Source organism: Hyla sarda, chromosome 12 (assembly GCF_029499605.1).
Source record: "Hyla sarda isolate aHylSar1 chromosome 12, aHylSar1.hap1, whole genome shotgun sequence".
Classification (NCBI taxonomy): Eukaryota; Metazoa; Chordata; class Amphibia; order Anura; family Hylidae; genus Hyla; species Hyla sarda.
In genome coordinates, this window is record NC_079200.1 from 54,976,598 (window position 1) to 54,991,814 (window position 15,217).

General features: G+C 46.0%; 1 protein-coding gene across 2 annotated transcripts; it reads right to left on the bottom strand.

The window, feature by feature from the left end:
• Positions 1 to 835: 835 nt before the first annotated feature.
• Positions 836 to 15,060, bottom strand: PRELID3B (PRELI domain containing 3B). Of its 2 annotated transcripts, none has more exons than XM_056549079.1 (6): positions 14,902 to 15,060; positions 7,116 to 7,284; positions 6,621 to 6,710; positions 6,373 to 6,443; positions 5,276 to 5,378; positions 836 to 3,570 (listed from the first exon to the last, which is right to left on the bottom strand). In XM_056549079.1, exons 1-6 carry the CDS (start codon positions 14,931 to 14,933, stop codon positions 3,451 to 3,453), a joined length of 585 nt encoding a protein of 194 aa, XP_056405054.1. In that variant the 5' UTR covers positions 14,934 to 15,060; the 3' UTR covers positions 836 to 3,450. The 2 variants fall into 2 exon arrangements, with proteins under 2 accessions (XP_056405054.1, XP_056405055.1); XM_056549080.1 differs by lacking the exon at positions 14,902 to 15,060 and adding an exon at positions 12,193 to 12,368.
• Between the last annotated feature and the right edge of the window lie 157 nt (positions 15,061 to 15,217).

A 15,217-nucleotide genomic window follows, 5' to 3' on the forward strand; every position in this document is an offset into this window, starting at 1 on the left:
TTTCCAACCAGTGTTCCTCCAGCTGTTGCAAAACTACAACTCCCAGCATTTACTGATCGCTGAAGGGCATGCTGGGAGATTTAGTTATACAACAGCTGGAAGTACTCAACTACAACTCCCAGCATGGCATGATAGCCGTATGCTGTTTGTGCATGCTGGGAGTTGTAGTTTTGCAAGATTTAGAGGGCCATGGTTTAGAAACCACTGCACAGTGATCTCCAAACTGTGGCCCTCCAGATGTTGCAAAACTACAAATCCCAGCATGCCAAGAGAGAAAACAGCTGTCTGGGCATGCTGGTAGTTGTAGTTTTGCAACATCTGGAGGGCTACAGTTTAGAGACCACTGTAAAGTGGTCCCCAAACTGTAGCCCTCCAGGTGTTGCTAGGCAACTCACCGGCTTCCGTAGTCTGCACCAGGGAGCCAACCGCAAGTCATTGCTGCCACCGCCGATGGTAAGCGACTTCCGGCGCCGGTCACAGGACAGTTCCCCTGTTCTGCCCGGACTACTGTGGGTGGGCAGAACCCAACTTTAACCCCCCCCCCCCCGATCTGCTATTGGTCGGTCGCTTCTGACTGACCAATAGCAGGGGTGGCACCCTGCCACCTCACTCCTATCCCTTCAGGGGGATTGTGGGTGTCTTGGACAGCCCCAATCCCCCTTATTTAGGTTTGGGTTTGCCCTATGTAATTGAGAGGGGCATCCAGTAAAAGTCACTCTTCACACCATGTACTACATAGCATCTCCCCATGTCACTGTTGGCAAATATGTGGTAAATTGTGATCTATTTCAGTGCTCTTCACTACATTACACAACACGCCCACCATTTTGTTTCCAATAAAGATCGACACAGTTTGTTTCGTTCCCAGTTTTTACTGGCATTTGCTTGTCGACATGACATACATTACATAAACAACAAGGTCAATATAAAAATAAACTCAGGAGTGCTAGTCGTACAAAATGTTTGTTTAACCCTTATTGTCTGTACAAATAAGGCCATGTTACATTTTCTTTCACAAGCAAGCACAAAAATTGTGTCATTTTCCCAAACCGCCGGTGTGCAACCTGTGGCTGAGCATCTGTTGTGAGACTACAACTCCTATAGTGCCCTGAGAAGGCCATGCTGGGAGTTATAGTTTCAGCTGCTCAGCCACATGTTCCAGACCACGGCTTTTATACAGTACTTCACATCTACCTTACCCAAGAAAAAAGGCAAGTGCTGACCTAAAGTCCTTCAAATAACTTCAAAACAACAAAACTGCCTCATAGAAAGCAAAATAACCTTGTTGCCCCCAGCAACCAACCAGAGTTCAGCCATGCAAAACCAAAAGCAGCCCCCTAACTGGTTGCAGCAGCTAACAAAGAGACACGTTTTCTGTGGCGGGTCAGGCAAAGGCAACCATTTTGTTTGATTACCACACATTTTGATCCATCCATATTATTCAGAGGTAGATACAAAATGGCTGCCATGTAGTCTACATACTAAGTACTGTGAATTTTTTGTACACGTCAATTTGGGGGAACTGCCGTTACCATATTAATCTAAAAAGACTGGGCTAGATAATGGGTGTTAGAAAGTAAAATAAAGTAAGCTGTTAAAAATATCATTTTGGGTTATTACATTTCTGACATTCCTGAACCAGCAATGGCCGAACCCACATATGGGTTATTAAGTTTTAGCTTTTTTTCCCCCTTTGTTTACTGCAGCCGCCATATTGTTCCACACCAGTGAATAGCGATTAGAAAAACTTTTTGTTAGCATTTCAACAGTAAACAAACAAACATATCATTATGGACTTGTATGACAACATGGAAGCTGGAAAATGTTTTAAAGGAGTATTCACTGCCATATATCAGTTGACCTGCACAACAAGGCTAAGTTCATACTTACGAAGCTCTGGACGGAAAAATTCCATTCAGAGCTTCAGAGTGCAGCCAGCGCCGACTGAATCAGTAGGCACTAGGACCGCGCTGACATTGCGATCCCCATAGACTGAAAAACAAATTCCGCCTTTTGGCGACAACATTTTAGTGGCGGAACGTCGGCACTAAAATTCTGAAGTGTTTACTGTACAGGGGAATCCCACTGCCAGCAATGGGATTCTGCTGCACAGACATTTCCTACCGAAATTCCTAAGCATATGTTTTATGACTAGAGTACCCCTTTACTACAGATTCCAGTTCTGGGTTCTACTGTCCTATATGAGGAGTATACAACCGCTATAGGAAATTTGCCCGCTGCAGATTTCGGCCATGACAAGAAAAAATTCCAATTGAAAATTTGTGGGGTTTTTTTTCCCATTCAAGAACCAAACTAGCAACATTTTCTATAACTTTAAATCCCACCCCTCCCAAAACACAATGGTTACCATGCGAGTTTATGCTGCGGATTCCTTGCTGTACCAATGCCACATTTGCAAATGTTAACCCGCTCCCCCCCCCCCAAAAAAAAACTGTACCCCAAGTTTTTCTGTAACTTGCAAAACTGACCATTCACATAAATGAGCAAAAAGAGTAATGCAGCCAAAGCCATAAAGCACATTATAATGCTTAGGTTTGGCCGCCAGTCACTGATCTATAGAGCAGTGGTCATAAGACAAGAGAGAATTATTACTGCCGCAATTTAAAATGTACAGTTTTGCCCATAGCGACCAATCAAGTTTCTACTTTTACGTTCTAACATGTACTAGATGGAAGAGTGGTCATTTGGTTGCTTTGGCAACACTAGAAAATAAGATTTACTTGCACTGGTCTTAACACATCGCCACCAGTATGGCTGCTGTATAGAGGGGCAACAAGCCCTACAAACTAAAATCTGGTCTGGGTAACATTCAGCTACTAAAACAGAGACCACCATTATATCATGTTTCAGGGGTATAACAATGCTCTAAATGCAGCCACTCACAGATATAGCAGGGCTGAATTTGTCATTTATCTGGCTATTGCATTACCATTGTTTGCATATGTTGCAGCTACGTGATATTACAATAGGCTCCACAAACGACCAAGTCAGCTCCACTGCTTTCTGTATAAGTCAATGGTCAAGAGATTGGTCGCGGATCCAGAGGGATCCCCTGATCTAGCATGCTAGAGGTATGTGTATTCATAAGGGTCTAAACATAGTCAGAACATTCTTTTAGAGCAGTGCGGGGGACTTCATAAAGAAGCACTGGTTTAACATGACTCTTGGTCCGACGGAGGCCATGAAGCTGGTGCGATAACGTCTCAACTGCGCCGACATTAGAAACTTGGTTTATTAGGAAGAGACGATGCTACAGTTATAAGCGATCACTTCACAGCCTGGTCCCAGTCTTCTTGTTCCCACTTCTCTCCAAGCTTCAATTTGAAAAAAATCCTACATAATATAATACATTCTTAAATAAGAATAAATAGACTATGTGCACGGAGAGACGACGCAGCCTTTCCAGTATGAATCACTTGTGCTGAACAATCATTCCTCTACATAGGCTGCCGCAGCCATGGTCGTCCTGATGCCTCCTCTGGTTGTTGCTTTCAGATCCCCTAATTCAGTGTTTAGTTTACTGATGACCCATTCCAAGGCATCCCGACCCTGCAATGGGAAAAATAGAAGGATGACCCAGAATCCTCATCTCTAAATTCTGTTCACAATAATTTTTTTTTTAATTGTTACTCCATATTCTACCAAATTGCCATGGTAATTGTGGTTATAGCAATGAAGTGGCTCTATAGTTTGATAGGAGAGTCCTCTCCCTCTTCCTTACCACTTAGATGCCCCCTCTCTATTGACTGTGGCATCTAAGGAATTAAGTAGGCAGGGTGTAACATGCAGCTGACAACTGATGCGAATGGTGTGAACACAGCTCCAGTACCATCCTTGCACTGTACATTTACAGCACTTAGCGTTATCTAGCACCAGTTCTGTAAATGTACAGATCATGCAAAGAGATTTAAAAGCAAAAACATCTGAAATTCCTATACATGTTAAAGAACCCAGTCTTCCTTTAAATGGTACCTGTCACCAAATAAACTTTCCTAAACTAACTCATGTTGTGTTCCCTAACTACACCTAACACCCCCCTGCCCTTTAAAAATAAATAAGAGCTTTAAAAAAGGTCTGTTTTGTACCCTTTCTTCTTGCTCACAGAGTGAACTGCTGGCAGGAGGATGTGGGTGTGCCCCAGCAGGTGCTACGTCACTGAAGCCTGCTGGGGGGACCACTTCCGCCCTCAGTTTCACGGTGGTACATGGAGTCTGGAGCAGCGGAGAAGCTGCAGGGAGAAGATGAGAACTTCTTCCTCTGTCACCTGTCCCCAGTCAGCCATGTCCGCAGCTGCTGCAGGCACAGCGCTCGCTCCCGCCGGTCTGATTGACAGGCAGGGAGCAGCGCTTTGCTGGTAACGTGTCCCGGCTTCAGTCAGATTTTGGACTCATGCCAGGCAAGCAGCACGAGTCCGAAATGTAGCGCCCAGGACATATAGGGAGACCCCTAGTGGTGGGGTTTCCCAAGTTAAAATAAAAATTTTTTTTTAATAACATGTATTTAGAAACCTAATAGAAATAGGTTTCTTAACAACATATAAAAACTTTTTTAAATGATAGGTACCCTTTAAAATGTTCTGAACAGGGATCCTCCCAATCTTCTTGGGGAGTATCTCCTGGAGGATGTTTTGCTGTACTTTTTATTTGGAACTACAACTCTTTATGAGCACGAAAATGGGGATTGCTTATATATAAGCAGCTGATACAGTGGTACACTTTAGCCAACTGTTAATAGTTCCATGTGGTACTGCCTTTACCATGCTGATGCTGCAGTAGGGAAAATTTATTTACCACCGACTGAGAAACTGCATATCCTATACACCCCACATACATATGTGGCTTGATAAAAGGTCCCGGGCGGACAGAAGCATCCAAATTTTATGTTCTTTGCATAACAAGTTGGATCAAGGAATATATATACTTCTTACATGTGTTTCACAAACTACCTGTGATTACATATTTTTGTGTAAATAAGTTTATGGATTGATTCACTTTGGAGTGCCATGGACTACTTTTCTTGCTACACAGGTGGATATCCTTCCATGGCACCCGCTACCTGATTTTATATACTTCTGCTTTAGCAAAAACATCCACATCAGATGTTACCAACCTCAAAGGGATATCTTCGAAAGATCTGGGATATGGGATATTGTGTGTTTTTTTTGGTATATAGTCATCCTCCAGCATAGAGGGGGCACCCAACTATCCATGTAATGCAATGTCATGGATGGGTGCAAGTCTTTAACACCACTTACCTTGTTGGCATTGCTGGATATGGTATTTGCCATCATTCCCTCCAAATAGCTGCTCAGACTGACTCCTTTTACAGCTATAATGGCTTCCTGGGTCAGGACAGTTCTAAAAATAAAAAAATAAATAAAAAATAAATAAGAAGATTATACAGAAGTTAAAGCAGTTCCCAACATTACGAACACTGTACCCTCCAACACTAAGCTGCTGAACCCCATAGTGATCAGCTGTAATATGTGGGGGAACCCAGCAGCAAGGACTGTTTTCCTGCAGCGCTTCTACAGGAGAAATGAAGCACGACATACTGCAAGAGCCAAATCAGTGATTAACCCCTTAAGGACCAAAGCCCATTTTAACCTTAACCCCTTAAGGACCAAACATTTTACTTTTTTAGCGCTTTCGTTTTTTCCTCCTTACCCTTTAAAAATCATAACCCTTTCAATTTTGCACATAAAAATACATATGATGGCTTATTTTTGCGCCACCAATTCTACTTTGTAATGACATCATTTTACCCAAAAATCTAAGGCGAAACGGAAAAAAAAATTCATTGTGCGAAAAAATTGAAGAAAATTTTAGTCTTTCCTCCTCCTGGAGGCAGGTGAGGACCCTCCCGCCATTCACTTAGCTGATTGGGACCCGCGATGTCCTGATCAGCTCCACTGAGCGTCCCGATCGGCGGTGCCCAGCATTAGCCGTGGGTCCTGGCTGCCTAGCAACTGGTACCCACCGGGTTTAACCCATTCTCAGCTCGTGAAGACGGTTTAAACCCTGTTAACGGGACTAGGGCATACAGGTACGCCCTTGATCCTTAAGGTCCAGGATGCAAGGGCGTACCTGTACGCCCTTGGTCCTGGTGGGGTTTAAATAAAGCACTAACTGTCTGAAATATTTTTTCATTCATACATACTATATACCAGTATGTGAAGGCACTGCAGACATTCTGCTATACAAGCTAGGGGCTGCAAATCTTCTACTGTCCTTGAGAGGGGGGAGGGTTTTATCTGCAAGGTCACATTTCCTACACTCTCTCTATTCACTGTCCCCTTGCCACACCAACACTAGTATTTCATGTATTTACTGCAGGGTACAGCAAACTTACTTTTTGTCATCCTGGGGATGTGGCTTGTAGACTAGTCTTTCGTCCACAGATATCATATGTGTGAAGGTGATCTGAAATGACAAGTGGAGGGAAGAGAACAAGTCAGTATCTGCAGAAAGAACATGTCAATCTCTATAAACCCACTAGGCTGTTAACACATAAGGCCAAAAAATCCTGTGTACTTCTGTCCACCTATACTTAGAGGCTGCCCTCATCTAGTCATATTAGAAGGATTGTATGGCACTTACATTAGCGGACTTTAGTTCCATTGTTTTGGCCTCAGGATCCACCACCGAATGCTCCTGGATGTAGGTCTTCGTCCTCGATGCCCCAATAATCTACAAAAGGACCCCAAAAACAACTACTAAGTTCAATCATACAAGACATGGGCTGATAACCTGCAGTGAAAACCTCAAGGTCCACACTTCTGCACTCATGCTCAAGTCCTTGCATAGTCGGTGCTTACAATGGACACACTCTGCTGATACAGCCATTCCTTTGTGCCTGGTAAAGGTCACTCACTGATGGCAAAACCTCACTCAGCACTCACCGGGGGAGGGAACTGTAACCTTAAAGCATTGTTTTTCAACCAGTGTGCCTCCAGCTGTTGCAAAACTACAACTCCCAGCATGCCCGGACAGCCGTTGGCTGTCCGGGCATGCTGGGAGTTGTAGTTTTGCCACAGCTGGAGGCACACTGGTTGAAAAACACTGCCCTAAAGGATGATGGAAACTCTGACTTACGGATTTGACCAAGGAAGGCATTCCCCATTCTGTGCTCAGTAGCCGGTGGCTGTGCAGCTTCCCACTGTGGTCCACGTGCCTGTTCAGTACATCTACACCAACCACATTTGGATTCATTGGATTGGGATATTTCTGCATTGCTGCCGTTGTTACAGTTTCCCAAGGGTGGCTGAAATGTAAAAGAAAAAAGGTTATTCTAATTTTGATCCCTGGATAAACTCATCTGGGTGTACGGAGTCCCAGGGCCCACGCGTACATTCTGCAAGGAATTTCTTTATTCCATCAGCGGATCAGGCCGGAATCGGGGTTCATTTTGTTCCAAATTTGCCACTGAAATAAAGCCTTCATGTCAAAATATTACTAGCTAATGGGCCTTCCAGAAGGATTCCGCCCAAATTACGAACATGTTCATTAGGGATCGACCGATATCGAATTTTTAGGGCCGATACCGATAATCTGTCACCTTTCAGGTCAATAGCCGATAACTTATACCAATATTCCGGTATAAGTTATCGGCTATTTCAACCCCCCCCCGGCGGGGCAGAAGCCATGGCAGATCAATGATTTAAAGCGGGCGCTTTAAATGAATGAACTGCAGCAGTTTTGCCGTGCCAGAGACCGCCGCCCGCTTCTCTCCCCCCTGCCTGTCCTGGGGTCCTGAGTCTAACCACCACAGTTGCCCCATCACCTCCCCACATGCCGCTGCCCCATTGCCTCCCCCCATCCTCTGCCCACATACCGCCACCACCCCATCGCCTCCCCCATCCCCGGTTTCATAATTACCTGTTCCAGGGGATCCGCGATACTTCTGGCTCCGTCGACGTCCTGCGCTGTCACTGTGCGCACTGTCGGCGACGTCGCTTTGGGGACGTCCCTCGTCATTACGCAGCGCACAGCAACAGCGCAGGAGCCAGAAGGATCGCGGACCCCAGGAATAGGTAATTATAACATCGGGGATGGGGTGAGGCGATGGGGTGGTGGCGGTATGTGGGAAGAGGATGGGGGGAGGCAATGTGGCAGCGGCATGTGGGCAGAGGATGAGGGGAGGAAATGGGGTAGCGGTGGCGACAGTCGTCTCTGGCTGGGGGTGGGGCATTATCGGCACATCGGCAAGGTAATTGCTGATACCGATTTCCAAAATCGTGATTATCGGCCAAACTGATAATCGGTCGATCACTAATGTTCATTCTTTTGGCGGAATTTGGAGGTTTCGCTACGGAACTTCCGTAGTGTGCATGAACCAGCACTGAACAAGCGAATTGTAAGCAGAATATTTGTAGTGTGCATGAGCCCTCACAGGCATTACTCGATATAGGGGGTATGCAAATTAGTTTTCTTCAATGTGGAATAGAGACGACTCTCCAGCGCCACCAATAAGCCTTTGTTTGTCTCAGCATTCTCGAAGTTTTGTAACAGCTGGAGACACACAGTTTGCAAGATGTTGCCCTAAGGCACATATTGCATATATTCAGCGTATTTCACACTGTGTAGTGGGAAATACGCTGCATATTCTCCTACAAGCAGACACAGAGGGCTACCCAACAGCAGCCCTGTGTGTGCAGTGAGGTTTGGAGCCGAACTGCGCGTCAGTTACATTGGCGTGCTGGTCCCGTTTCCAAACCTCACTGCACACACAGGGCTGCTGACGGGGAGCCTTTTCTGTCTGCTCGCAGCAGAAAATACGCAGCATACTTCCTGCTGTGCGGCAGATTTAGCACAACGTGAAATACTTGCTCTGCGTATATGCAATGTGTGGCCCTACCCTAAAAGAATCCAGAACAAGCCTTATGTTCTATGGTAATTACCGATGACAGGTCTGCCCGCTGCTTCCAGTACAAGGTGGAGCTGCCCAGCCCTTGTACTACAAATTATTTCAGAATGTTCTGTTCTCTGCACGCTAAATAAAATATACTGAATCACTGAACATCCCAAGTCCCCATATTGGGGTTTAGTCCAACATTGCAGTTACTGAATGCAGATTTGCAAAACACATTGGTCACCACATGCAGGAACTGTAATACAGGACTGTACAACTCCCAGCTGTTGGCTGTCAAGGTACTGGGTGTTGTAGTTTTGTTACAGAGAGAACAGTGTCTTAGACCTTTAAAGGTTAACTCCGGTACTAGACATCATCTCCTCTATCTCCAGAATAGGGGATGTGTCTGATCTGATGGCAGTGGGTCTGGCTGCCCGGCACCCCGTAAGTCCCCTTTCCCACTACAGGAATTATCCTGTAAAAACCTCCGTTATTACTCCCGGCAAAAAGTCCTGAAAACGGCCGTCAAAAAATCCTATTCATGTCAATGGGATTTTTTGAACATCCTTTTGCATCAGGTACGTCTGTTTCAGTTATTTTTGCCGCCACAATAAACGGTGCATGCACTAATTTTTGGTCCGGCAAAAAAAAAAAAAATTGTGAAAAACCGGATGTTAAAATTTAACATTGAAGTCTATGGGAACCGGGTGTTCAAAAAAAATAAAAATAAAAAAAACATCCGTTATGGTCAGTTGTTGTCAGGTTTTTTAACATCGTTTTTTTTTTTGTACTGCGCATGCTCAGTACAGCTGTACAAAAAAAGCGTTACAAACCTGATAAAAGAAAAAAAAAAAAACACGGATGTAACTGGCAATAATGGATGAACATCAGGTTTTTTAAGAAAAAAAAACATTCAAAATAACAATGATGGTCAGTTATCATCCGTTATTACCAATTGTAAACTAACAGGAGTAAAAAAGCAGGACGATACCTGTAGTGTGAAAGGGGCCTAATCCGTGTGCACGGAGCCATCTCCACTCCTTACCTGATTTCTGTAAACCACAGGCCGAAACTGGGTTCAACCCCCCCCCCCCACCATACATCTCTATGGGAGAGGCGGAGACACGCGAATGCTGTATCTCCATCTCTCCCATAGACATAAATGGAGGGGTCGCGTCGACCACGGCCGTTCTGAAGCCTAACACATTGGAGTACGTTCACACTGCGGAATCTCCGCTCGCAGAATACCACGAGTGGTGATTCCTTCAGGCAGCCGCCCCCAAAAATACTTTGGCAGTAGGACCGCGCGGCACTGCGCCGTCACCATTACCGGCTATGCAGTGCTCACAGAATTCCGCGCAAAGAATGAACATGTTCTTTCTTTGCATGGAACTATTTCAGCGGCGGAATTGTCTGCCACTGAAATTCCACAGAGTGAAAGGGTCTTGGGGAAAACCCATTCACACTGATGGTAATGTTTACTGCGTGGAATTCTACTCGCAGAATTCCGCAGTGTGAACATACCCTAAGGCTAGGTTCAGACTACGGAATCTCCGGGCAGAAAATTTCCGCCCGGAGATTCCAAGTGCGGCCAGCGCTGACTGAGTCAGTCAGCGCTAGAACCGCGCGGACACTGCAGTCTCCAATAGACTGCAATGTGTTCCTCGCAGATTTCCGCCGGAAGAAAGAGCACCGCCTTTCTTAAGGCGGAAATTTCCAAGCGGATTTTCCGTTCACAAATTCCGAAGTGTGAATTTGTGAATGGAAAACCTTTCACTACACTATGCATTTTAGCAAGCGGAATTTCTGCTTACAATTTCAAAGCAGAATTGCAGGCGGAAATTCCGTAGTCTGAACCTACCCTAAATGTTCAGAACGCCAGGGTGCCGGGCCAGAGATTACAGAGGTTGCAGCAGTCAGATCCCCGGTGGATAGGGGATAAGGGGGGGGGGGGGGAGATTTATCAAAACCCGTCCAGAGGAAAAGTTGCCCAGTTGCTCATAGTAACCAATCAGATGGCTTCTTTCATTTTGCAGAGGCCTTGTTAAAAATGAAATAATCAATCTGATTGGTTGCTATGGGAAACTGGACAACTTTTCCTCTGGACGGGTTTTGATAAATCTCCCCCAGGATGTCTAGTACCGCGGGGGTTGCAGCAGTCAGACCCCCCTGTGGATAGGGAATAAGATGTCTAGTAATGGAGTTCCCCTTTAAATCAGCAGCATAGCCAAGAGGGCTGGAAATGCAATGAGACCTGGAGGAGGCTGCTGCTGCTGGGACAGAGTGATCTACCAGTCTAGCTGGTGCAAACTACAACTCCCAGCATACCCGACAGGTTGTTGCTGCATTAGATCAGTTGGTACCTGTCTATTACGTAGGAAGATAAAAGAGTACTGTACTGCAAAGACGCAACGCTTCCTCTATAATACGGGAACTGAAGAGTTGCAGAATATGAAAAACCACGTGTTCCGATGAGACCTGATGTGTACATTAGTGTTTCCCAATCAAGGTGCCTCCAGACGTTGCAAAACTACAACTCCCAGCATGCCCGAACAGCCGTAGGCTGTTCGGGCATGCTGGGAGTTGTAGTTTTGCAACATCTGGAGGAACCCTGATTGGGTAACACTGGACTACAGTAATATACAGTTATCGGATGCTGAAGACTAGATAGGATACACCTGTGTTGTAAAAGCTTTCTCTTCACAGTGAGTTTTATCTGGTAAAAATGGCTGATAACAGGGAACAATGGTGCAGATAAGATTACAAACTAAACTATATCAGGTCACATGGAGAGGCGGCACGCATGCTGTAATGGAAATTCACGTGAACAAGAAGCCGGCAGTCACGGGGACCCTACCCCCTCCCCTTTACATTCCCAGTACTAACCAGTAACACATGCTGGTCCCATCACCTCAACCAAAATGGCCGCTACCCTGCAGACACTTAACCTCTACACTGCCAAATATAGGAACGGCCAGCGGTAGGAAACGCCTGCAAGTAAAAATAACAGGGCACGCTGCCGACCTCACAAGCTTTCTATACGAGTAGACAAAGTCTAAGATCCATTCTACAATGCACATACAAAATGCAATTACTCTCTGTTATCAGCCAATGCAAGCTGGCTGTAGTGTTCTTCAGCAGAGACGCCTTCATACCTAGGGTATAGCTGTAAGGAAGGGGTCCCTTTAAGAGGGGACCTTTTCACGTGCTGAAAATCATCGGATAAAAATTTGGGGAATAATCTCAAACTCGCCTGATAAGCGCCAATCTCCTTTATCAGAAGATAGCGGCCGCAGCGTCCACATACCAACAGGGACTAACCTGTTATACAGGAGTCCGGGAATGTTGTCGCTATTACATGACGGCGGTCACCGCGGTCAGGATACAAAGACGGCAAAGAGTCATTAGGAAACCTTTCAAACTTGTCTCTGATGTGTAAATGAAAGGTCGCAGAATGACTGAGGCCCTCCCAGGCGGAGAACTGCAAATACCAGCATGCTACGGCCTGTAGATGGGACAAAGCATTCACATACATATAACTACAGAATTAGAAAAGAGGATCTGTCCCGACTCCTAACCTGTCTGTGTCAGTAAATATTCTGCTCATCCCCCCCCCCCCCCCTTTACTCCTCCTGGAAGTGGAAGAATAAATTGTCAACTGGCTGTCAGATGATCAGTGCTGACAGTGTATAAGGGTACGTTCACACTGAGGAATTGGCGAGGTATTCTCGATTAAAAATTCTGTCACAGAATTTCCGTGGAATGTAGGAGGAAATTTTTTATTTTTTTTTTGCTAGACGACAACCACCAATTAGAATTTCCCCTTTTTTTCACGAGGAATTTCTGCACAAATTCCGTGCAAAATCGCCTTTGGCAAAAAAAAAATAAAAAAAAATAAATAGTGGTCTATGGGGATTTACACATGGATTTTGCATAAAGAAAGAACATGTTCATTCTTCATGCGGAACGGAATTCCGCGTCGGAATTTCGCATGCGGAAAATCCTCAGTGTGCACTGAGGAGCGGAATTCAATTTAGGTCAATAGGGTATGGCACTGCTGAGTGACTTGGAGAGGAATAAGCGAGCGGAATTACTCGTGGAAATTTCTCTCCAATTCCTCAGTGTGAACAGACCCCAACAGCTTTCTACAGACTGTTGCAAAACTACAACTCCCAGCATGCCCTGACAGCCTTCGGCTGTCAGGGCATGCTGGGAGTTGTAGTTTTGCAACAGCTGAAGAGCCACCACAGAGAACATTGTTCTGTGGGGTCCATATACTCGACGCACAAGTGTCACTGACTGATGTAGGTGACAGCAGCGCACTGGGTGCTGTAGTTTTACAACAGCTGGAAAGCCCGGTGTTCTGTAGGGTGCAGAAAGCCAGGTATAGATGTCCCTAAACCATCACCGACAGCAATAACGCTTCTTAAAGGGACAGTAACCGGAAACATAAATTGAACTGGTGGTAGGCCGACTGTACTTCCGTACATTAAAGTGGAGAGTACCATCCCATAGGAGGCTCCATATGATGGCTGAAGCTCTATAATAAGATTTTACAACAGTTTTTCACAATCAGAGCACCTTAAAGGATAACTCCAGGATGTAACAACTTATCCCCTATGCTAAGGATAGTGGATAAGTGTTAAACCCCAGGGGGGCGCCCCGGCTCCCTGCATAAAATTAGCATTTTCGACCACCGCAGGAAGCCATGGCCGACACGCTCCCTCCATGCAACTCTATGGGAGAGCCAAAGCGCTGCTTTCGGCAGTCTCCAGCTCTGCCATAGAACTGCATGGAGGGAGCGTGTCGGCCGCGGCTTCCTGCGGTGGTCGAAAATGCTAATTTCATGCAGAGATTCGGGGGCACCGTTCGGGAGATCACAGGGAGCCCCAGTGGTCTGACCACCCCATTCCCCCCCCCCCCCCCCCCCACCCCGTGATCTAACACTTATCCATTATCCTTAGGATAGGGGATAAGTTGTTACATCCCGGAGTTATCCTTTAAGCTTTTTCAGAACTACAACTTCCAGCATGCAGAGACATTGGGACATGCTGGGAGTTGTAGTTTTGCTACAGCTGGAGGCACCCTGGTTGGGAAACACTGTATAACAGACACAGCCCAGGCCCCAGGGTACTTGCAGCACCTACGTGTGTGACTGTGTATGGGGAATGTAGCAGAGCTGGTCGCAGGTCTTTAGGGTGAGACATGGATACGTTCTATAAACACTAAACAGTCATAGTAGTGTTACACAGAGACAATGCAACAAAGACAACACTTGGACCTAGGCCCTTACCCATGGCGGAGGCTTTCCACAAATGGCGCAGACAAATCGCTGCCAGAGGACACAGCAGTGACACTTGAGCGTCCATAGAGTATATGGATTTAGAAGCTGTGGCAAAACTACAACTCCCATAATGCCCCATGGGAGTTGTTGTTTTATAACCACAGCTTGCAGAATGTTGTTCTATAGCAGTGGTCTCCAAACTGTGACCCTCCAGCAGCTGCAAAACTACAACTCCTAGAATGCCCAGACAGCCAATGGCACGATGAGAGTTGTAGTTTCGTAACAGTTGGACACCATTGCTATAGGATATGACCTCCTCACCATATAGAAAGCTGTGATTGGCTGCTACAGTCATGTGACACTGCACGGCAGTAAAAATAAAAAATAAAAAATAAAATGCGGGGGAGGTCTAAAGTACTCGACCATATAACAAGACAATTTGCTTTATTTGCCATTGATAGGTCAGCAAATTATAATTACCCTCCATGTATAGGACTACAAACTGTGGTTTATGTAGACAGTGACCACTTCGACGTTATGAAACTACAAGTCCCAGCATGCCTTGCAGTTGCAACCTCATTGGTAAGAAGCAGCTCAGGGCGGATGGCATTTCGGGAATTGTAGTCCCATGACCCACCGATTACCTAACCTCGTTCTGGAACATTCTATCAGTAAACCAAGGTTATAAAGCCCCGGCACAGACTGCTATGGGTCCCCCCGCTTCTCATATGCCCCCCGATACTCACTCGAACACGTGTTCCGAGGTCCAAATCTTCATGTTGCCGGTGATACGATCTCCCCGCCCGCCAGATACCAAGTGACACAGGCGTCGGGACAGTGCGCAGTCCTGACAAAGGCGGCGACCAATCGGAGGCCGCGACGTCGAGCGTCACGTCGCTGATTTGCGTCACATAGCCCCGCCCCTGACCCGGTTTTGTTAAAGGGACAGGAGGTGACCTTCACGTGCCGGTCAGGTGTTTCACCTCCGATCATACGTGGTCACCTACGGGCTGAGGGCATCATACTGAGCAAAGTGTCCGGACATGGAGAGTCCAGTAACAG

What these genes read in the sequence shown, in the direction of transcription:
- PRELID3B (XM_056549079.1), bottom strand. Translation starts at nt 14,933, where the DNA reads ATGAAGATTTGGACCTCGGAACACGTGTTCGA. An exon ending in ACCTCGGAACACGTGTTCGA is followed by an intron (nt 7,285 to 14,901) that starts GTGAGTATCGGG and finishes TTTACATTTCAG; the next exon opens with CCACCCTTGGGAAACTGTAA. An exon ending in TATCCAGCAATGCCAACAAG is followed by an intron (nt 3,571 to 5,275) that starts GTAAGTGGTGTT and finishes TTCCCATTGCAG; the next exon opens with GGTCGGGATGCCTTGGAATG.